Below are 22,522 nucleotides of genomic sequence, written 5' to 3'. Positions count from 1 at the left end.
AGAGAGAGGGGAAAGCAAGTTCCCTTTGAGCAGAGAGCCCGACGCGGGGCTCGATCCCAGGATCCCAGGATCATGACTCGAGCTGAAGGCAGAGGCTTTAACCCCCTAAGCCACCCAGGTGCCCCTCCAGTTTTTCTTTAACCCGAGGATTCTTTAGAACTGAGATCTGAGGGGCGCCTGGGGGGCTCAGTGGGTTAAGCGTCTGCCTTTGGCTCAGGTCATGATCTTGGTGTCCCGGGATCATGTCCCCCGTCCTGCGGCGGGGAGCCCGCCTCTCCCTCTGCCTGTGATCTCTCTTTCTCTCTGACAAAGGAATAAGATCTTAAAAACAACAACAACAAAACTGTGGTCTGATTTCCACACATTTGAAGATATTCTAGAGAACTTTTTGTTATTCTCGTTTTATTAATTGTGGTTAGAGAAAATATTTTCTAAAGTTGAATTTCTTTTTAACTTAATGACACTGGTTTTATGACCCAGAATGTGTGCTCCCTTGGTAAACGTTCCACGTCAGTTTGAAAAGAACCGTGTTGTGCTGCTGCCCCGTGGGTGTTCTACCTCCGCCAGCCGAGTGGGCTGGTCACACCGTCCATCTGATTCACCCCCGACATCCTGTCTCCGTGTCCTGCCAGTTCAGGACAGGGCTTTTGGACTCTCCAACTTTCATTGTACATTTGTGGTTTCTCTTCGGATGTAGAACCTTGTTTCCTGTGATTTGGAGCTGTCATGGGGGCACAGAGGCCCAGGGTTGTTACAGCCTTTCAATCAGCTGACTCTTAACTTTTTTCTCATTATGGAGGAACCCTTTTTACCCCCGGTGCATTTTTAAAAAAATTTTACTTATTTACTTGACAGAGAGAGATCACAAGCAGGCAGAGAGGCAGGCAGAGAGAGAGGGGGAAGCAGGCTCCCTGCTGAGCAGAGAGCCCGATGTGGGGCTCGATCCCAGGACCCCGAGATCATGACCTGAGCCGAAGGCAGAGGCTTTAACCCACTGAGCCACCCAGGCGCCCCTCAGGTGTATTTTTTGCTCCGAGATCTGTTCCCTGTTGGCACATACAGAGCCATGTGCCAGAACAACAGCCATTCCCACAGCAGGAGATTCCAGGCGGGAACAGACTGCATCTGTCCACTGTGCGTTAGTGGACACCTGCTGGCCGTCATGAGCAGTGCCACTGTGAACACTGACACACACGTCTGTACGAGCCCTGCTGTGCCATTCTTTGGGGCATATACCTAGGAGCATAATTGGTGGTTCACGGTAATTCTACGCTGAACTTTCTGAGGAATACGGAAGATCCCCTGGTCTGTTCTGGTTTCAACTCACCAATTTAGAAGCCTGGAGGTGGGCCTGATCCCCCTGACCCTGGACTCCCTGGCTGCAGGGTCCAGCTCTCCCTGCTCATTCCCAGTTGGCCCAGAACTCACAGCTCCCCATACCCCACAGACCCACTGGGGTCTACCTCACCCCTTGGCTCTCAGGGTTCAGATGCTCAGGGGACCTCCCTGCCCCCCCGACTTCCTCAGATGCACCTTTGTCTACCCCAGCATGACGGCCAGTCTCTCGTTCGGCTCGGCTAGTTCTGCCAAGAGCAGCCTAGGTACGGCTGGGAAGGCAGTGTGCCGACGAGATTCACACGTCGGACCCCAACTCCCGGTCAAGATCATGCTCAGTCATGTGGGCGGGACCCTCAAGTGAGCAGAAGCCCCAGTTGTCCCTGAGGAACAAGGAATCCCAGCCACAAGCAGTGGCGCTGGGGACCCCACACTCAGCCTGGCCCATCTCTTCAGTCCACAGCGGCAGATTATCTGTGTCCCCCTGGCTGTGTGTTCCCAGTGGAGCTCCCGCCTGGCCCTCCAGGAGCCAGGCCCCATCCCTGTGTCTGAGGGCTGCGGGGAGCAGAGGGGCAGCCTGCCACCCCAGGTTCCCACAGCAGCTGTCAGAGGAGGGAAGGAAGGGTGACCGGAGGCCAGAGCTCAGGTGGGGTTCAATTGTTGGGAGGCCGGTGGGCCTTTACCAGGTTGGGGTAAAGATGGGACATTGTCCAGACGTGGCCCTTGACACGGACAGTTACAGTAAATTCCAGAACTCAAGCAGCAACATGGATCATGTTTCTTGAAAAACGAATACAGACGAACACAGACGGGGTGCCCGCGTGCCCTGGGCTGCTCCTTTCCACAGGCCCCTGCATCATGGGGGCCCCAGGGCTGGGGCTCCTGCGCCCCCCTGCCTTCCTGGGGGGGACGAGGCCCTGGCGTCTCCCCAGCGACGCAATAAATAGGAGAACCGGAGGGACGAGCGGGGGGCAGACCCCCGCGGGCCCCACACGGCGCACCGCCCGCCGGCCGACCCTTCACAGACCTGGCAGGTCTCCGAGTCGGTGGCTGCGGCAGCAGGGGCAGCGGCCCGGGGTGCGGGCGGGGTCCCACCGGCAGGACCCCGGTCCCCCGGGGCGCAGGGGCGGCTAGCCCTCCCGCACACTGACGCGGGGCTCAGCCAGGGCACTGTGGATGATGCTGAGGATGGACTCCAGGCCGCTGCCCTCCAGCAGCGTGCGGTGGTCGCCCTCGATCACGTGCACCGACACCTTGCCGTCGCACACCTGCGACAGGTTGTAGTCGGCGCCCAGGCCCTCGCCGTAGAGGCTGCCGGTCTTGGCGCGCAGCAGCGTCACGTTGCCATGGTAGGTGGCCTGGGGCGCGTACTGCTCGGCTGCGCGCAGCTTGTGGTAGAAGGAGCGCGCGGCGAAGCTCAGCTGCCTGCGGTCCAGGCCCGCGTGGCTGCGCACAATCAGGTCCACGGCGGCCACCACGCGCTCCTCCAAGCCCCGGAGGGGCAGCAGCGCCTCGAGCACCTGCGGGCCGGGGCACAGGACGGCTGTGAGCGGCGCCAGCTGTGGCCCCCCACCTGCGGGGCCCGCCCCCCACCCCTGAGCCTAGCCCTGGCCCCGCTCCCTGCCCCCGGCCCGCTGACCCACCCTGTCGTGCTCCACGTCCATGAACTGCTGCACGAAGAAGCACATGGCCTCGGCCTCGGCCTCGGCCTCACAACCCAGGGTCATCTTGGCGCGGTAGCTCTGCGGAGGGAGAAGAGGCCGCTGCAGCGGGGGGCCGGATAGGGGCCGGGCAGGGCCGGGCAGGGCTGGGGGAGCCCGCGGACACCCGAGGGCCTCACCTGCGTGTAGGCCAGCACGTAGGAGTGCGAGCCGTCGAACAGGAAGAGGCTGTTGTGCGTGGGGGCGGGGCTGGGCTGTGCCGCCTGCAGCTGTGAGCACATCTCGAAGGCCACGCAGGCCCCGTACGAGTAGCCGGCGATGCGGTAGGGCCCCTCGGCCTGCACCTGGCGGATGCACTCGATGTAGTAGGCGGCCAGACTCTGGATGCTGTCCAGGGGCGCAGCTGCGGGGGAGGAGGAGGTCAGCGGCAGGCGGTGGGGGTGGGACACGCCCACCACCCTGCCTTACTGGGGGTGGGGACGGCCTCGAAGGACGGGTCCTACCTCGGGTACACTGCAAGCCGTAGGTGGGGATGCTGAGCTTGGCAGCCAGGCTGTGGAACACCGTGATGGAGCCCTCGATGGGATGCACCAGGAAGAGCGGTCGCTCAGAGCTCTGCACCGAGTTGAGCCGAGTCAAGGTGGGGCCCTCTGGGTTCACCAGCAGGGTGCTCAGGTTCAGCTGGGCCTGCTGACCCGCAGGGCTGCTGTTCTTGGGCGTGGCGGCCACCAGCTCTGTAATGAGGGGAGGGTGCTAGGGAGGCCCAGCGCCGGAGAAGGGTGGGGGTCCCGAGGCCCCACAAAGGGCTCACAGGAAGGGGCCCGATGGACAAACCCTGACCTGGGGGGTGGCCCAGGGACCCTCCTCCTTCTACAGCTCTGTCCCCACAGCCACGCACCTTTAGCCGGGCCACCCTTTGAAGAAAGCTCCTGCAGCTTCCGGAGTGAGAGCTGCCGGATGTCCCGCATGGACATTAGCAGGTCGTGCTCGCGCTCTAGCATCTGCCGCACCTCCACGCCCATGAGCGAGTCCAGGCCCAGGTCTGCCAGCGTGCTGTCCAAGTTGACGGTGGCCAAGTCTCGGATGCCTGGGGACAGGGACTCAGTTGGCAGTTTGGGAGGTGGAGAGGGGGGCCCTGGGTGAGCGTAGACACGCCAGTGGCCGGCGCCCTTCCCAAACCACCGTTGCCCTGCTTCCCGCACACAGCCCCCCACCCAGCCCTGTGCCAACCAGAGGCGCCTGGCCTCTCCCGCAGTGAAAAGGCACAGCCTCTTCCTAGCCGGGATGACAGCGGTCAGCGGGGACGGTGGGCTCCCTCACCCAGGATGTGGGCCACGGCCTTCATGAGGTCCTGCTGGGTGCTGCTGTCTCCCTGGGCGGCGGCCTTCTTCTCAGCCAGCACAAAGCTGCTCAGGACGGGGTAGGGCTGGCTCAGGAAGAAATCCAGCACCCCCAAGCAGGAGCTCATTCGCTGAGGCAGCGTCCCGCCGATGGCCATGTCGTTGGAGCCCATCGCCTCCAGGATGAGGCCCACGTCACCGATGGCACCCCATTGCACGGCGAGGCCTATGGGAGGACCAGGGCCAGCGGGCCCGGGTGAGAGGGGGCACCTGTCAGGGCCGCGGCAGGCGGTGGGGGCTGCCGGGCGGGGAGCGGGCTGGCCTACCTGGGAGCCCGTCGTGCCGGCGCCTCTCACACACGCGCTCCATCGTAGAGTTCGCGAAGCCGTAGTTGGTCTGGCCGGCGTTGCCACGCCCACAGCTCACAGACGAGAAGGCCACAAAGTAGTCCAGCTCGGGGCATGCCGCCCGCGTCACCCTGTGGGTGCTCGAGTCACACCCTGCTTGCTCTCCTGGCCCACCTGCCGCCATGCCCAGGAGCCTCTGTCTGCTGAACCGCCTCCACGGCCCTGAACCCCCCGCTCAGGCCCCAGCAGAGGCCTGCTGCCTGGTCCCCGAGTGGCAGTGGGAACTGAGCTGGGATGCACGCAGGACAAGAGACAGCTGCTCCCAGCACGTGCCAGGTCAGAGCCAGGCCGGGCTGGGGGATGGGGACAGGGTTCGGGCCGGCAGGGGGTAGACACCTCACCTGTCCTGCCAGGTCAGGGCCAGACTGGGCTGGGGGACGGGGACAGGGCTAAGAGGGCCGGACACCTCACCTGTCCAAGTTCACGGTACCACTGTACTTGGGCTTGTTGACGTCCTGGAAGAACTCAGGAGTCTGATTCTCTAGCACGGCGTCTCTCAGGACCTGGGAGTCAGGGACTCTTAGCAGCTATCCTGACCTCATGGCTCTGGAGAGCGGGGCCTGGGAGAGCCTTCCCTGGGAGGGCCTGCTTGGGAACCCTTCAGAGTCACACTCACCACGGCCAGGTTGAAGACACCTCCCACAGGCCCCAGCTGCATGGCCTCCGCGATGAGGTTCCGGGCCCCGTCGAGCGAGCTGGCGTTGCTGGTGGATACCAGGACCTGCACACCTTGGCGTCTCCACTCGCGGACTTGCTTGGCCTGGTAGCCTGGGGAACACAGGGCAGTGCGGTCGGGCCCCCTGGGCTTCCAGATCCAAGAGCGCAGAGCTGAGTGGGCGTCCCGGCCCTCAAGCCCGCTCACCTGTGCGGATCCCAGAGCGAGAGGTCAACACGAGCCTCTGGGCGCCCCGCAGCACGAGCCAGTGGGCCAGCTCCAGGCCAAAGCCGCCCAGGCCGCCCGTGATGATGTAGCTCTTGTGGGCTGGGCAGAAGGTCTTGGACACTGCGGTCATCAGCGTGGGCCTGGGCACCTGTGGTGCTGCCTCTGGCTCTTCCTTGAGCACCTGCGGCCCAAGCAGCAGCCCGGCTCAGGCCCCGACCGCAGGGCAGGGCGGGGGGCGGGAGCCAGGGGCGCCAGGGGCCCCAGGGGCCGCGCTCACCTGCACCACCACTTTGCCGATGTGCTTCCCCTGGGCCATGAAGCGGAAGGCGTCCTCCACCCGGTGCTTGGGGAACGTGGTGCACTTGAGGGGCTGTACCACGCCGTCCCGAATGCCCGCCCGCAGCAGGGTCGCCACCTCCTGCCAGCCGCTGCTCACGTCGTCCAGGAGCGAGTCCAGCAGAATGCCGTGGAAGGTCACGTTCTTCAGGAAGACGGCCATGCCTGCGCGGGCAGGGGGAGGGCTCACCACTCGCGGCAGCCCCTCTGCGGCCGACCCCATGGACTGTGCCTGAGTGCGGGCCTCCCACCGCCACCTGCCTGCCGCCCGCCTCACCCAGCTGGTGGTTGTTGGAAAGGTCGAATTTGCCGATCTCCAGGAAGCGGCCGTGCACGGCCAGGCAACGCACGCTGGCCTGCAGCTTCTCCTCCGCCAGAGAGTTCAGAACCAGGTCAACACCTGGGGGCGGGGGTAAGAGAGGTCCTCCCGTCACCACTGGGCCCAGGTCCCGAGTGCCAGACCTGGCCCCCGCCTGGGCCCGGGGAGGAGGCGAGAGGTGGGTGTGCTGGGGACACTGCTCACCCTTCCCGGCCGTGTGCCGTAGCACGTGCTGTTCGAAGGACGTGTCCCGGGAGTTGGCAAAGCTGGTCTCGCTGAGCTGGGGGAACCTGGCCTGGAGATATGCCCGCTTCTCGGCGGACCCTGGCAGAGAGAGGCGTGTGCCGCTGAGCCAGGCTGTGGGGCTGGGGTCGGGCGGGGGGGCAGCCCTGGGCTCCCGGGAGGGCCGGCAGGCTTACCCACGGTGGTGAAGACACGGCAGCCCAGGCTCAGGGCGATGGCGATGGCGGCCTGGCCCACGCCGCCTGAGCCCGAGTGGATGAGCACCGTCTCCCCGCGCTGCATGCGCCCCCGCACGATCAGTGAGTAGTAGGCGGTGGTGTACACCACGGGCACAGACGCGGCCTCCTCTAGGGTCCTGTGGGCACGGTACAGGAGGTCAGCTTGGCCTAAGGCTTGGCCGCAGCTGTGCAGGGCACCGGGCTCAGAGTCCCCCTGACTCACCAGCTGGACGGCACATCCCACAGGAAGTCCTCCGACAGCAGGACGGAGGTGGCCAGGCCTTCAGCCGGCACTAGCCCCATCACGCGCTTGCCACTGGCGTCCCGGCCAGAGAACTCCATGCCTAGCATACAGTCCCGGGAGGACCATTTCCCTGGGGGCAGATAGCGGTGGTGAGCCCTGCGTCGCCCGGGGGGCGGGGGACGGTGCACAAGCTCAGGAGCCCCCAGGTCCTGAATGCTGCGATCGAGGACCCTCCTCCTCCCAGCCCCTGGCCCGGAGCGTCTGCCGCAGCCGAGGACGTGCTCCCACACCTGGGATGGAGTCGGGGGACAGCTTGCCCGTGGCCAGCATGATGTCTCGGAAGTTGAGGGAGGCATAGTTGACGGTGCAGAGGTGCATGTTGGGGTCAGTGGGCTGGGTGTGACGCAGAGGCGAGCAGACCCAGCGGATGGAGGAGAGGTCCCCCCGGGTGAGAACGTTGACAAAGGCGTGCTCGGTCTGCTCCTCCGGCAGGCCTGACGGCAAGAGGGAAGCGGGGCTGCCACGGGGGCTTTCCAGCCAGGGCCCCCCAGGCCCCGTCACCCTCAGCCCACCCAGGTATAACGCAGGGAGCTGGTGGGGGTCAGGGAGTTATCTTGGGGCGCTCACCGTGCTCCAGTGGGAAATGGCGGAAGGCCCCCCATGACCCGTCCCGGTAGACATTCATCACGAGGTCCCCCTGTAACACCTTCTGCAGCTCCGAGGAGCTTGGGTCCATCTTGGGGGTGGGGGACGTGCTGCTGAGGTTGGACACCAGGATGCATCTGGGGGCAGCCAAACAGGTGAGGGATGCTGGAGAAGGAGAAGAGGGAGTGGGGGGAGAGAGAGGGCAGAAGAGGGAGAGGGGGCAGGGCAGGCAAGGGAGAGAGCCTGCAGGGGAGGGAGGGAGCAGTGGAAAGGGGTGGGGCAGGAGAGGGAGAGAGCAGGAAATGGAGAGAGGAAGGGGGGAGGGCAGGGCAGGGGGAGGGGTGGGCGCCTGCAGCCCCAGGGCTGTCCCTCACCGAACCCGCTGCCCGCCGGGCTCCCGGCGGAGACAGTTCACCATGCCCACGACGCCCGAGGTAGGGCAGCTGGCGGCCGTCAGCCACACAGGTCGGGAGGAGTTATCTGCCAGGACGTTCTGCAAGACGAAGGAAGAGTTGGCGTCGGAGTGGGTCCCCAGGCCCGTGGGCGTGGTGCTGGGCAGCCGGGCAGACACTGACCTTCAGGGATTCCACCCAGCGGAAGCTGGTGTCCTCCACGGGCAGGAAGACGGGGCTGCCCTGCGGGGCCGGCCGGCGGCACAGGAAGAGTGCAGAGCCATAGAAGGACCTCTTCAGGGCCACCGGATGCAGGGAGACCTGGGCAAATAGCCCCTCCCACTCATCCTGCTCGGGGGGCGGGGTCAGTGCTGGAGTCAGTGTTGGGCCCAGTGCTGGGCCCGTCTCCTGCGCCGCCCAGCCCCGCCCCCAGCCCGCCTCTGCACCTGGCTCAGGAGGCTCTGCTTCCCGCGCTGGGGCTCCGGGCAGGTGAGGAAGGCGACTATCTCTCCCAGGGGGTGTCCTCTGAGCAGGGTATGCAGCAGCAGGAAGCCACCCTCCTTGAGAGCGGCCACCATGTTGCTGAGGGCCGTGGCCGGGTCGTGGAGGGTGGCCACGGCACAGTTGCACACCAGCAGGTCAGCCGGGCCCAGGCTGCTGGGGACGGGGCCCGCAGGGTCCCACTGCTCCTGGGTCAGGTCGTACTCCTGCAGCTTGGCTTGGGCGGCCTCCAGGGCCTGCGGGTGGCGGTCCGTGGCCGTGTAGTCCAGCTGGAGCATGGGCTGGGTGCCGAGCAGCGGTGGGATGCGGGAGTAGAGGCAGCCGTCGCCAGCCAGCACCTGCAGGCGGGGAGAGCATCCTGGTCCAGCGGCTCCCCAGGCAGACACCCGGGTCCAAGCTGGATGTCCAAGGTGGACATCTGGCCCCACCCACCCACCCTGCTGCAGAGACCGCCAGCTCGTGTCCTCCCCCCAGCCCACCTCTAAGCAAGGCAGAAGGATCAAGGACACGACGGCAGCCTCGGCACAGCCTCCTATGGGGCCCTGGCGCTGCTGACATCTGAGCCTGCTTGGACCTGGCCCCACACACCCACCTCGATGACGCGCATGCGGGTGCTGGTCAGGTTCTCCAGGGAGGTGTCCACGCAGGCCTTGAGTGCCGGGGCGTCGAGCAGGCCACAGAGCAGCGGGTCGTCGTGCAGCAGGGGCCTCTGCTGGGCCAGGAGCTGGCTCAGCTCCATCTGCAGGCTCCCGTTGAGCTGGAGCTGACAGGCGGCGGCCAGCAGCTGCGGCAGGCCCTGCTGCGGGGGCTCCCGGGGGACCTGGGCCCCGTCCAGCCCGGGCACCACCATCTTCAGCCCCTGCTGGGCCACCTTGGTCTGCAGGACCTGTGCCAGCCCTGAGGAGGAGAGAGATGGCCGCTAGGGAAGGGTCCCACCTGCACCAGTGTTCCCTGAGCCCCCCTCGGAGCAGGCTCCGTCGCTAACCAGGCCCGCTGCCTGGCCCTCCCCTGAAGAAGCAAACAGATGGGAAGCACAGAGTGGGCAGCCTGGTCCTCTAGGACCAGGAGTCAGGCCCCTGGGTATCACCGAGGCATGAGCTCCGCAGAGGGCAGACTTCCTACAGAGCACAGGCTCAGCGCCCCACCAGTTATCCGCCCCCATCGGTGCCGGGGCGAGGGCGGGGTGCCGTCCGCTGGGCCAGGCCCCCGGGCCCTCCCACCCCCCGACAATGGCTGGCTGGGGACAGAGGCCGGAAGGACAAATCTGTCCTCGTGCCCTGGGCCGACCCTGAATGCCGGGGGGCCTCTCAAGGAGGCGGGTTTCCGCGCCTTGTGAAGCAGGAGGTTGTCGAGCTGGAATGGGTCCGGCGAGGGGCTGCGTGGGCAGGGGAGACTCCCTCTTGCCAGAGGCAGCGGTGAAGGGCGGGGCACAGAGCAGGGATAGGGACTCACCCCTGCACAGTTGCAGCTCCTCCTGCAGGGCCGTGTCTCCGGCCAGGAGCCCCCCCTCCATGTGTGGGGTGAAGCAGAACTTCTCCAGGACGGGGGCCAGCTGTTCCTGCTGCCGCCGCGGGGCCACAGAGGCATGCAGGCCCGAGACGAGGGCGCCCCCGGCCACCGTGCTGTTCAGGCACCTGCTCACCACCACGTCGGCCACTGTGGGGGACAGGCAGGGGCGAGCTGGGGGCGCGCAGGCTTGGGTAGCCGGGGGCGCGGGGGGGGGTGGGGGGGTGGGACACGGGTCTACCTTGGGCCTGGCCCTTGAGCGAGTACACCTTCCGCCGGTGCGTGGCGGGGTCAATGTGCAGGGAGGTGATGCGGGTGGGCAGGCGCAGGCTGCGCTGGGCCGTCCCCAGGATGGAGAGCTGGAGCATGGCGTCCAGGAAGGTCACCCAGTTGTCCTTCCACAGCAGCTGGCCTGTGTTGCCTGTGGCCGAGGGGCCGTCAGCGTGGCCTCTGGAGCTCACAGTACCCTCTCCTCCACGTGCCCCCTCACGCCCTGTACAGCCTCCCCCGCCCCCCGCCCCCACCCCCACGACAGCTCCCGGATGCTGTGTGGCCTGAAGGGAGGCGACCCCAAGGCTTGTTCCCCGCCCTTCCCACGAGAACGTGGCGCCCTACCTTCAAGGTTGGCCTCCAGGACGCCCTGGAAATGGGGGCCGTAGTCATAGCCTCGCAGCCGCAGCTCCTTATATACGTCCCCCTGGGACAGGCAGAACGCAGCTATGGGGTCCGTGGGGTCCGTGGGGTCAGTGCCATCCTGGCTGTCGAAGAGCTTGGGGTCGGGGTCCTCCCACTGGTACACCTTCCCTGGGGTGAGGGCAGAACAGCCTGAGACGCGTCCCACAGAGCTGGCCGCCAAGGGCCCCCCCAGAGGCCAAGCTCCCCGGAGAGCCTGGGGCCCGGCCAGACACCCGCTGCTCACCGCTCACGATCAGGTTGCCGTTCTCAGACACCTCGAAGGCGCGGGAAGCCTCCAGCAGCCGCACTTCCAGAGCCACAGTCCCTGTTGACAGCAGAGCCGGCACTGAGCCGCAGGGGTCGGCCGAAAGCTCTCCTGCCCTCACCCAGTGGCCGCCCCACCTCACCGGTCTTGGGCAGGATGGTGGCCTGGTGCAGCGTCACCCCCTCAAACACCACAGGCATGTCGTCCATGTTCTGGCTCAGGGCCCGCGCCAGCGTCCTCCAGACCAGGCACAGGTAGCCGGTGGCGGGGAAGAGCACGCGGCCGTCGATGCGGTGGTCCACCAGGTAGTGGTCAGGGGACTCAGGACTGGTGTCTGTGTGGGCTGAACCTTAGTGCCGGTGCCTGGGCGGGCGAAGGCGAGCCCTGCTAGCACCCGCAGCCCGGCCCTTGGCTCCCCTCAGCCCCTCCTCACCGATGCTGTAGACGGTGGCCGCGGAGGAGCTGCTGGAGCCGCTGGGGAAGTCCCCGGCCGCAGGCACGTCCCAGGTCTGACTGTGGTCCCACTTGATGTGGGGGGAGATGAGGGGGGTCCCCCGGGGCACCGGGACCGCCATGGGTGGATATAGGCCATTGGGGTTGGCATCAATGCTGAAGGGGAGGGTACGGTGTGAGGTGCACGCCTGGGTGGGCGGCCTGGCCCGGGACTGCCCCGTTGTACCCACAGCCAGCCGTCTCCCACGAGGCCCTGGAGGCCACCCGGATGGGGTGCGGTGGGGGCCGTAGCAAGGGAGCTTGGGGTGGCCCGGCACCCACCTCCCACTTCCGGGGGATGACTTCAAGGCCACCGAGCGGCCCTATAAAAACGCTTTGCTGTCGGGGAGAAGCTCCGCGTGGCCCGCCCCACCCTGCCCCAGAGCCCGGCCCCCTCCCCGGCGAGCTGGCAGGGGCCGCTGACCCACCCCAGCAGGTGCAGCCTGCCCACGCTCCTGAGGAAGAACTCCAGGTTGTCCGTCTGGTCCTTCTTCATCAAGGGAACGATGGTACAGCTGGACTTGAGGCCTCTCTTCAGGACAGCCTGGCGGGGCAGACAGGCTCGACCTTCCTCGCTGGCTCCCACCTGCCCCCAGGCCCAGACCCTGGGCTGCTCTTGGCCGATGCCCCGAGACCAGGGTCCCTCCTGGGACCGGCCGGCCTCCCCCTCCCCCGGGGCAGGGCGCGCACCTGCAGCAGCGCGTGGGGGGCGATCTCCAGCACCACGGCGTGCTCGGGCACATGGTAGAGCGCCTCCTGGAACAGCACCGGGCTCACGAGGTTGTTGACGCTGTACTCTGCCGAGGATGTGCGGGCCAGGCTGCCCTGCCACTGGGCCTCGGGGATGGAGGTGCTGAGCCAGCGTGCCGAGCGGGGCCTGGGCTCCCGGATCACCTGTGCGCATGGCCCGGTCAGCACGGCCGGGTCAGCTCGAGGCCTTGGCTGCCGCTGCCCTGCCTCCCCGCCGCCCCCGAGGGCAGCCGGCCCACCTTCTTGAGCGCCTGCAGCAGTGTGGGGGCGATGGCCTCCATGAAGTAGGAGTGGAAGGCCATGCCGCCCGTCCGCACCTCCTTGGCAAACACACCCTCCTTCTTCAGCTCCTCCAAGAAGGCGACCATCTCGGCCTGAGGACAGAGACGTCTGGAGCTGTACGGTGGAACCACACCGACTGCCTGCGCGGAGCTGCCCCCAAGGGACAAGGAAGGGACCCGGGGACACGCCTGGCCTTGTGGGCCCACCTGCTGGCCCCCCACGAAGAGCTGCCCCTGAGGGACGGGGAGGGACCCAGGGATGCGCCTGGCCTCACAGGCCCACCTGTGGTCCTGAGATGGTCACCGTGTCTTCAGAGTTGTGGCAGGCGGGCACGATGCCGGGGGGGCAGCGCTGTTTACACTCCTCCCAGGACAGGCCTGTGGGCAGGGGTGGCCTCAGGGGGCGGGCTGTGGAGAGCCAGGCGCACACCACCCCACCCCTCCCCGGCGAGGACGGTGACGCCCCAGGCAGGCCCTAATGACGGGTGTGGTAATGACCGCCGCGGAGCAGGGCCTTTATGGGGCACTTTCGCTCCTGCCGCGTTTGATCTCAAGGGAAGGTGTTCTCTCTGTTGTCCCGCAGGTGGGCAGCTGGGTCCCAGACACTCGGCCTTGGCCTCTCCTGTCAGCACCTCAGGGTGGTGGCTCTTGGAGGTGGCCCTCCTGTCTCCAGCCCAGCCCGCCCGAAGCATGAGCAGGTGCCAATAGAAGGGAGCCACAGCGAGCCACCCTGACACCGAACTTTCCCGAAAGCCCTCGGGCTGCTTGCCTACAGGTGGGAGCTGGTTCTCAACCCCATGTGGCTTCAGCCCTCCCTGTGGCCACTGCACCGGTGCTGACAGACGGCCACCATGCTGCACCCAACAGGGTGCTGGGGTGGGTGGCCGCCTATGCCCCGTGGGAACATAAGGAACACCAGGGACGACACCCCCACTCTGGACCCCCAGGCTGGCAGGGGGAGAAGGATGGGGGACCTCAGTGATACCCACCCACGGCTGCCATGGTTCCCGGAGGAATGCTGGCCTCCTTGATGCACTGGCCCCGCCAGTAGGCGGTGAGGATGGTCTCCTCCCGAGTGAGGCAGCCGTCGGCGTAGCCGCAGGCCACCTCCCCCAGGGAGTGTCCAATGATGCCGTCTGGCTGCACGCCCATTGAGGTCAACAGGTCTATGAGAGCGATCTGGGGGGTGGGGGGGAACGTGACACATCACGCCAGTCCGGCCACCAGCACCACCCCAGCAGCCCCATCCTGCCCACAGGCCGTTGGGCCCCCAGGGTGCACCTGGATGGCAGTGAGGCTGACGAAGGCGTGGACGAGGTCGTCAAAGGTGGCCTCGTCCTTGCTCAGGAGCAGCTCAGACACCTGCAGACCCAGGGGCTTCACGACCTCGTCGGAGCGCAGGATGGACTCCCGGAAGCCGTGCAGGCGCATGAGGCTTGACCCCATCCCGTGCCACTGCGCGCCCATCCCTGTAAAAGGAGACAGGTCAGGGCTGCCGGCCACCCGGCGCCCACCGTCCCCCAGGGCAGGCCCGGGCCCTCACCGGAGCAGATGAACCAGACCGGACGCGGGCCGGGGGGCGGCTGTGGCACCTCCTGCACCTCCAGGCCGCCGTCCTGCACCCCCAGCATCGTGAAGCCCCGGAAGGGCATGGCGGCGGGGGGGCTGGCCGCGATGTCGTTGAGCATGCTCACGAAGGCCGGGTCCCTGTGGTGCCGGTGACCCTGCTCCAGCAGGCAGCGCACAGCCTCCGCGGTGCGCCCGCTGGCCCGCAGCAGACGGGGCAGGATGATGTGCGGGGTGGCTGGCGAGGGTGGCCGTGAGTTGGGTCTGAGGACCACGTGCACGTTGGAGCCTCCAAAGCCGAAGGAGTTGATGGCCACGATGCCGCCGCGGACAGGCAGGGGCCGGTCCACCACCTGCAGCCGCCCTTCCCGGAGGGCGGGGATCTCAGGGTTCGGGCTGCTGAAGTGGAGGTTGGGGGCCCAGAGCCCGTGTTCCAGGCACAGCAGCACCTGCGGAGGCTCGCAGTCAGTGGGGCAGCCGGCCCCGGACACTCAGCACTGTTGCCGGAGTCCTGCCTGTCCCCAGCCTCGGCCCGCCACGGTGCAGGGACCCAAAGATCTGACCTCGAGTCCCTTCCCCTCTCTGGGCCTCCTGCCTTAACCCGGGGCCCCATGGTGGCCCCTGGATGGGTGGGCTGTGGGCCTAGACACAGAGGCACCGCCCCCACCCCCGCCAGGGCTCCCCCCAGGTCCCAGTTCTTGCGGGAACCACAAATAGGTGACTACGTCAGCCCGAAGGAACCTAGAGCACCAGCAGCTACAGTGCGTGGTCTCCCCACAGGCCACCCGGTCCCCGCTGCCCCCTATTCTGGCTGAGTGTCTGACCCACAGAGAGCAAGGGGAGAGGCCTGTTATAGGCCTGGCTCCTGCTGTTCGGGCCTCTGTGGCTCACCCCCCTCAAGCATAGCCTGTGGGACCCCCCACCCTGGCCTGGCAGGCAGGATGGCTCTGGACTCGCCCACCCACCTTGGCCAGTGCCGCGAGCCCTGAGGCGGGCTCTGGGTGCCCCATGTTTGACTTTGTGGACCCGATTAGCAGCGGGTCCTGGCGGGTGGTGCAAAGGGCTCGGTCAATGCCGTTCAGCTCCTGGGGGTCACCCACCTGTGGAGGACAGGAGGAGGGTCAGGACCCCAGTCAGGTGCCTCTCGGGCGTGGGGTGTGGGGCGCGGGGCGCTGACCTTGGTGCCCGTGCCATGGGCTTCGATGTACTCCAGGGACTCTGGGGCCAGCCCGGCTGGCTCGTACAGGGAGCGGATGAGCTGCTCCTGCACCGCCCCGGAGGGGAAGGTCACACCTGTAGGACGAGTCCGGCCTCAGCCCCCGGCCGGTGACCCCTCGCGGTAGCCCGGCCCGGGGCCCCTGCAGCCCCCAGCCGGCACCCACCTTGCTCCTTGTATCCGTCGGTGTTGGTGCCGGCATTCAGGATGGTGGCGTACACGCGCCGGGCCAGGGACTTCTTGGTCAGCAGCATGACCACCACGGCCTCCGAGCGGCAATAGCCACTCCCTGTGTGCAGAGCGCACTGAGGCCCGGGCGCTAGAGCGCAGTGAGGCCTGGGCGCTGGAGCCCCCCAGCCCCCAGGCCCAGTGCTCTGGGGCTGCCGCCCGCCCCGTCCCCTGCGCCCCGCCGTTGCTCACCAGACGTGTCGAAGGACCGGCAGGCGCCCTCGGGGCTCAGCATGCCCAGCTTCATGAACTGCACGGATGTATTGGGCTTGAGCAGGACGTTGATGCCGCCCACGACAGCGCTGGGGCACTGCCCGCTGTGGATGGCCTGGTACGCATTCTGCAGAGCCATTAGGCTGGACGAGCACGCTGTGTCCAGAGCAATGCTGGGCCCTGGGAGCAACAGCACAGTGTGGGGGCCTAGCGGCTCGAGCAGCGTGGCCCCCCGGGAGCCCCGTCCAACCATCCTGGGGGACCCAGGGCCAGAGGGGCTGAGTGGGTACCCACCTTTAAAATCAAAGAAGAAGGAGAGACGGTTGGCCATCATGGCACGCTGGCAGCCCACCATGCTGTAGCCCACAAGATTCTCGGGGTCTCGGCTAAGGGCCTCCGAGGCCTCGGAGCCGCTCACGCCCACCCAGACACCGGTGTGTGTCCCTCGGAGTGACGCTGGGTTGATGCCTGCAGGAAGCAACGGTGAGACCTGGCGGCTGGGCCTGTTGTCCAGCTCTGGGGTAAGTCCGCCCCTCTCGGCCCGGCTTTGGAGGGGCCGGAGCAGAGCAGCCAGCCCAGGTGGGGTGGAAGACGGATAACTGGGTCCCAGGGAACTCAGGGCCCAGGAGACAGGTGGGGCTCCAGGCTTTGGGTCAGGCAGAGGCCAGAGAAAGCTGGAGGTGAGGATAGAAGGCACCATTGTCCTCAGGACACTCCCCTGGCCCCTGGTGTCACCAGTAGGGTCTGGCAAGCCCCAGTGACCAATGAGCACCCGAGCACCAAGGGCAGCCTGCCCTAGGACAGGCTCAGATAAGGAAACAGAGGGAGACAAAGGCTGAGTGTCCAAGCTGGGAAAGGAGGGAGGGACCCTGGCCAGCCCCCGGGGAGCGGCACCCAAGGTCTCCGCTCGCCCTTCACTCCAGGGAGCTCTGTGCCAGCGACACTGTTGAGTTCAGGGCCCGGGGGCTGGCCAGCTGTGGGGCAAGCAAGCGGGCAGACCAGGACTTTCCGCCTGCAGTGCGATAGGTCGGCCCCCGGCTCCCCCTCAGGGCCGGGCTCCTGCCACCCACCTGCTGAGGTGCCAGACCCACGAGGCCAGCCTCCTCTCCCCACCAGGCAGGGCTTCTAGGCCCTTGGGGTGGTAGCGACAGGTCTGTGCCCCGTGACAAGGGACAGCTGTCTCAGGGCACTTGTACAAGGCCAGACACAGCCCAGAGAAGGGGAGAGTGGAGGGCACGAGTCCTGGGGGCCGGCCCCCACCTCCCAGTCTGCCTGGCACTCCACCCTTGACCCAAGAGCAGCTGTCCTCTGGGGAGGGAAGAAACTGTGGCGTCAGGGCATGCCAGGGACACCTGCGTGCGCTGTTGTGAAAGCTCAACCTGCTCCCAGGCCCACACCTCCCGCACCACCCTGAGCCCACGGGCCCTGAGCCACAGCCCCGGAGAGCCACAGCGCCTTGGGATGCCTCCTTGGTGTTTCTGTGTCTTCAGACTTCTGCTTTTAGAAGTGGGAAGAGGCAGTGTTGTCACGATTTCTGGAGAGGTGGGAACCTCAAGGATGGGCCCCTAGCCCCAAGGAGGCCACGGCTGGCCCGTAGCCTCATGGGGACCCACCTCCGTCCAAGATGGCCTCGTAGGTGACCTCCAGCAGCAAGCGCAGCTGGGGGTCCATCGTGTGAGCCTGCTTTGGGTGGACCCCGAAGAAGGAGGCGTCGAACTTGGACAGGTCCTTCAGCTTCCCGGACCGCCTGGGCAGGCCGTAGAGCCCTGCGGACACAGGCAGTGGAGGGCTGTGGGACCCGAGGGACCAACGGCAAAGTCCCTGCCGTGACAGGGGGCCATGAGCTCCTCAAGAAGACTGGGCAGGGGCCAGTGTTGCTGGGTCTCGGGGGCCCTGTGGGTGACACCAGCCCTGCTTCTGAGCAGGGGCCCCACTGGGTAGCCATTTGGGAGGTGGTCTCAGAGCAGAGCACAGTGGGGACGGGGCCTCCTCCTGCTCACCACTGCCCCAGCCGGAGACCCCTGCCTGTCCTAATGCTGCCTGGCGGCCGCGGCCAGCCCTACTCCACCGGCTGACTCACACCCCGCAGATCAGGTACAACGGCTCTGCGGAAGAACCTCCTGGGCGGGAGGGAGTCAAACCAGCTTCCCGAGAGAACCTGGCATCTTATCTGGCAGTGGCTGGCTGGGCTCTGAGAGACAGGGTGGTGGGCGGTGGGACCACGAGTGCCTGCCCCACCTGGCCTCACCCTGGATCTGCCCCCCCAGTGGGTCACCTAGCTCGGCCATGCCCAGGCTTGGCTCTCAGTCCCCAGCCTTGCCTTGGTGTCCAATGGCTCTGCCGCTGGGACGGGGGCTCAGGCTGGAGCCGGTCTGCCCTGTGTGGGAGGGGAGTGCAAGGGGCCACCCACTCACCGGCCTTCCACCTCCTGTCATCGTCTGTCACCATGTCTATGCCGCCGATGAGATTGGTCCAGAACTCCTGCATGTTGTCCGACTCGGGCAGCTTCCCGGACATACCAGCGATCACCACCTCCTCCATGGCTGTTCTGTACAGGGAGGGCAGTGTGGGGGCCTAGTGCTGGTCAGCTGCGGCGGCCACACCACCAGGATGCAGCCTCCCGCCCTCTCCCCTGGCTTCCTGACCCCACAGCACCACCTATGGGTCTGAGAGCACTGAGACCACGATCCAAGTGGCCAGCTCCTGCGCCCTGCACTGGCAGGGACAGAAGCCCGGGTGCATGGGGTGGGGGTCCATGGCGGTCCAGCCAGCCCTTACTCGTCATTGGGAGGATCAGGCCCTCTAGCCTTTGGCACTGACCTGTCCCATGTGGGACCCTGGCCTGGGTGACTACCCCATGGCCCTGCTGCCCTGTACTGTGGGTAGGCGGGCTCCACACCCTGCTGCTGGGGTGCTCCTGGGACAGGGCCATCCCCGAAGGGCCAAACTCTTCCCGGGACAGGGCCACTCGGCCCTCAGTCTGTTGGGAGCTGACCCAGGGAATCAAGCAAGCAAAAGAGGGTGCCAAAGTCTGAGGGGAGTTGGGGGAGTACCGGGCCACACTGACCAGTGGGCCCTGCACCCCACACACCAGCTTGTTCTCCATTGGGGGCAGCCCATGGACTGCCAGGGCTTGGGAGGGACATGGGTGTCCCAAGAGCCAAGCCCCTGCAGGTGGACCCACCCAGCTGGTCTGACCACCCAAGCAGGGTCCAACCTGGGAGACCCGTCCTTGGTTAGGGGCCAGGCAAGTGCGGCTCGCGCCCGCACACCTGTGCAGGTGAGGCCTCAGGACACCCCCGGCCGACCTCTGCACAGCCTGGCCGACCACCCAGACTCAGGTCCCTCAGGTCCCCCTGCACGGAAAGCCCCCACGCCCCTGAGCACGGGCGCTCCTGGGCGGCCCCTGGAGGAGCGGGCAAAGCCAGGCTTGGTCCGGCCACTTCCGCCAAGGCCCCAGGGCCTCGTGGCGCTAAGGACCGGCGGACACGCCAGCCTCCGGCCGCCCCGGGTCCCCGGGCCTCTCCGAGCAAGGCCGCGCGAGCGGAGAGCAGCGTCCTCGTCGCGTGGCCCGGCGTGCCCGAGTCCCGGCCCGGAGGGAGCCCCCACCCCCAGCACCGAATAAAGAGCCCTTTTGGCGGCCCGGGCAGCCCGGCTCCGGGGCGGCCGCTGCCTCCAGAGAGCGCCCGCGGTCCCCCTACTTGCTATTCACCGAGCGCGGCGCGGCCCGGGCAGGGGCTGGAGACCCCGCGGCGCCGCCTCGCCTCGCCGCCCGCCCGCCCTCCGACGCTTGGGGCTCCGCGCGGCGCCCACGTGACGCGAGCCGGCTCCCACCCCCCCGCCACGGCCCAGCACCCCGGCCGCGGGCCTCGGCACCGGGGATGCGGGATGCGGGATGCGGCCGGGCCCTTCGGGCCGCGTGGCCCAGCCAGCGACCAAAATGGCTGTTCGCGCCGCGCCCGGCGTCCGCCTTCGCCCACCCGCCCCGCCGGCCCCCGGCGCCCCGCGCACCCACAGCGGGCGTCTCGGAGCCCGCGGCCGGACGGCCCGACCCCTCCCCGCGGGAGCGCCCCGAGACCGCAGCGTGCGGGCCGCCGCCCCGGCCCCCCGGCCCCCAGGCCGCGCCGGGCCGCTCGTACCTGGTCTGGCGCGGGCGGCGGAGCGGGCGGCGGAGCGAGGATGGAGCGGGCGGCGGAGGGGAGGCCGGGCCGCTGCCGTCTCTCTGGCTCCCTCTAGGCCGGCGCGACTCTATTTAACCGCGGCCGTCCCCGCGCGGACACGCCACATGGGCTGACAGCTTGGCTGCGCCGCCCAGGCCAATGAGCGTCGGGGCTGCGCCCCGGGACCCGGCGCGCCGCCGCCGATGGGGTGATGCCGCGCGCCGCCGAGTCGCCGGGACCCCGCGCGGGGGCGCGCAGCCGCGGGGAGCCGGCCGCTCGGGGGGCGCCGGGAGGGGCGCCTCGGCACCCGCCCCCACCCCCCCGCCCCCGGCTTCCGAGCCCCGCCCCGCGGGCCCCCGCGCGGAACCGCCAGAGGCGCACGCGCACGCGCCGGGGCCCGAGACCCGCGGCCGCCCCCCGCCCCCTCCCGGGGCCGCCCCCCGCCCCCTCCCGGGGCCGCCCCCCGCCCCCTCCCGGGGCCGCCCCCCGCCCCCTCCCGGGGCCGCCCCCCGCCCCCTCCCGGGGCCGCCCCCCGCCCCCTCGGGCCGCGGGGCCACGTGTGCACGCCGCGCGGGGGAAGCTGGACGGGGATGTGCTTGGGTGCCACTCGGGGACCACGCTGGGGGCACGCAGGGGGGCCGGCCGGACCCCCGGGAAGACCGACGGAGCGGCCCGCGCTCTGGCCGCTCGGAACGCGGCTGGCGTGGGGCGGCGGGGGCGGGGCTCGCTCCGCCGCCGCGACCAATCGGGGGCCGGGGGCGTGCGTACCGGCCCAATGGCGGCGCGCGAGTGGGCGTTGCTAGGCGATAGGGTGATGGGCCGGGCGGCGCGGCGGTCGTTGACCCCTGCCGAGGGCGCCCCGAGCGGGGTCACTGCCGGTCACCGCAGCGCGGCGCGGCGGGCCTCCCCAGTCCCGCGGACCGGCGCGCGCGCCCCACGGCTCCCGGAGCCCGCGGGTGGGGCGTGGCACGGACACCGCTTGGCGTGGTTCGAACAAAGGCGCCCCCCTGGGCAGAGGCGCTCGCGCGCGCACGTGGCCGCTTGCACCCACAGGCGCGCACACGCCCGGCTGGAGGCTCCAGCCCTGCGTCTCCGCGCACTCCCCAGCTCACGTGCTTGTACAACTTACAGAAAGACCTAGGCTTCCAGACCAAAAGGAAACCCACCGCCTGTCTAGGGGACAGCTGACACTCCAAGAGGGCTGCCTCCCTCCCTAGTGGCCATGCCTTACAGAACCCAGTCGCCGTATGGGCCCCCCAGCAGGTCCTTTGTGAGGCTATGCAGCTCGTGTTGGGCCCCAGGAGGGCCAGTGCCCTGCTTCCTCTCCACCGCCTCATTGTCTTGAAATCAATGCTGCTTTCCTCGGCGGTCCCTCCAGCTTTGCTTCCGGGAGTGCAGGGACTGTGCAGCAGGACACTGGCCAGGGACGCTCAGAGACAGTACAGAACGGGACTGGCAGGGTGACACCAGTAGCCGCAGCTTCACTTGGCCACATGCCCCTGGATGCCCCATAGTGCTCACCAGCCCGATGAGGTCCTCGTGGTCCCTCCACACCCTGATGCTTCCATCGTCCCTTTGCGTCTTGTCACTGGGGGGCTTCTAACTCCTGACAGTGGAAGGAAGCGCAGGCCAGGAAAAGATGGGAGAGTGCCCTGAGGTCCAACAGCCAAATTAATGTCCTGAACAACCTTCCCATGGGTTTTTCTTTCTCTTCCAAATTAAAAATTTTTCAGCTACCTTGTACCCTAGGCCAGGAGTCACTGGGCCATGGTGCATCACACTCCCAACCTTGGGTGACTTGAACGGTCCCAGGCTCATTTCTTGCTGGTCAGTGGGGCTCTGCTCACTGCAGCCTGCAAGGGGCCAGATAATGGGGGCCCACCCCACGCTGGGCCAACCTGAGATGGAGGGCCTGGGTTGGTACCTTCAAGGGAGGGCTCGGAGACTGGCTCATGGGCTCTCTCTTTTTTTTTTTTTTTTTAAAGATTTTATTTATTTACTTGACTGACAGAGATCACAAGTAGGCAGAGAGACAGGCAGAGAGAGAGGGGGAAGCAGGCTCCTCGCTGAACAGAGAGCCCGATGCGGGGCTCGATCCCAGGACCCCGAGACCATGACCTGAGCCAAAGGCAGAGGCTTTAACCCACTGAGCCACCCAGGCACCCCGCTCATGGGCTCTTAAGTGCCTCTTCGGAAAGTCACAATGCATCTCCGCTCAGGTTTTCAGCTTAAGGAAGTCACACAGCCACGCCTCACTTCTAAGGACACACCAGAAACGGCAGAGCCCTGGCACCACCCCGCCTCGGCAAATCTTCCTCCAGGTTGCTGCTTCCTGGCACATCGGGGAGGGCCCAGCATGGCCTCTGCAGCTCCTGGAAGCACAGTGGGCCCAGGCTGAGTATTATCCTGTGGCAAGGATGTCCCCAGGCCCGTGTGCCGTCACATGGAGCTCAAGGGTGCGCAGGATAGGACAGGAGCCACTGCAGACCACTGGAGCCTGGTCTGTGGTCTCTTGGCCCAATATCAGGGCGACGCGTGAGCTGCAACACCACCCGTTCATGGTCTCTCCCTGCGATGTGCTTCCACAAGCGCCCCTGCACCTGGGAGCCAGGTGGGGAGAGCACGTCGTGCACATTCTACATGAGG

The 22,522-nt window shown here is 67.3% G+C and overlaps 1 protein-coding gene and 1 long non-coding RNA gene across 4 annotated transcripts; one reads left to right on the top strand and one right to left on the bottom strand.

Moving 5' to 3' along the window:
• Positions 1-2,090: 2,090 nt before the first annotated feature.
• On the bottom strand, positions 2,091-20,011 carry FASN (fatty acid synthase). Of its 3 annotated transcripts, none has more exons than XM_047708344.1 (42): positions 19,856-20,011; positions 18,131-18,264; positions 17,330-17,482; positions 16,011-16,184; positions 15,692-15,896; positions 15,442-15,560; positions 15,237-15,352; positions 15,025-15,159; positions 14,037-14,508; positions 13,775-13,962; positions 13,483-13,672; positions 12,777-12,871; positions 12,452-12,586; positions 12,153-12,356; positions 11,891-12,006; positions 11,404-11,579; positions 11,113-11,304; positions 10,950-11,030; positions 10,646-10,834; positions 10,272-10,451; positions 9,977-10,180; positions 9,117-9,421; positions 8,470-8,862; positions 8,207-8,371; positions 8,006-8,124; positions 7,614-7,768; positions 7,277-7,480; positions 6,966-7,116; positions 6,701-6,879; positions 6,486-6,605; positions 6,240-6,362; positions 5,904-6,127; positions 5,606-5,807; positions 5,360-5,511; positions 5,155-5,246; positions 4,663-4,814; positions 4,317-4,562; positions 3,895-4,083; positions 3,500-3,730; positions 3,176-3,399; positions 2,979-3,077; positions 2,091-2,855 (listed from the first exon to the last, which is right to left on the bottom strand). In XM_047708344.1, exons 2-42 carry the CDS (start codon positions 18,255-18,257, stop codon positions 2,466-2,468), a joined length of 7,566 nt encoding a protein of 2,521 aa, XP_047564300.1. In that variant the 5' UTR covers positions 18,258-18,264; positions 19,856-20,011; the 3' UTR covers positions 2,091-2,465. The 3 variants fall into 3 exon arrangements, with proteins under 3 accessions (XP_047564300.1, XP_047564301.1, XP_047564302.1); XM_047708345.1 differs by having other exon boundaries at positions 15,442-15,564; positions 15,696-15,896; XM_047708346.1 differs by having other exon boundaries at positions 18,131-18,290; positions 19,856-20,003.
• On the top strand, positions 4,749-5,226 carry LOC125087733 (uncharacterized). Its single transcript, XR_007123499.1, has 3 exons — positions 4,749-4,881; positions 4,935-5,019; positions 5,097-5,226. It is a non-coding gene; the product is annotated as an uncharacterized LOC125087733 (long non-coding RNA).
• Positions 20,012-22,522: the final 2,511 nt, after the last annotated feature.

This window comes from Lutra lutra, chromosome 16, assembly GCF_902655055.1.
Source record: "Lutra lutra chromosome 16, mLutLut1.2, whole genome shotgun sequence".
Taxonomy (NCBI): Eukaryota; Metazoa; Chordata; class Mammalia; order Carnivora; family Mustelidae; genus Lutra; species Lutra lutra.
This window is presented reverse-complemented; position numbering and strand designations above follow the sequence as displayed.

Coding starts and splice junctions, on each gene's coding strand:
- FASN (XM_047708344.1), bottom strand. CDS start 18,257: ATGGAGGAGGTGGTGATCGCTGGTATGTCCGGGAAGCTGCCCGAGTCG. Junction 13,963..14,036: donor GGTCTGGTTCATCTGCTCCG/GTGAGGGCCCGG, acceptor CTCCTTTTACAG/GGATGGGCGCGCAGTGGCAC. Junction 4,563..4,662: donor CCGGCACGACGGGCTCCCAG/GTAGGCCAGCCC, acceptor GTCCTCCCATAG/GCCTCGCCGTGCAATGGGGT.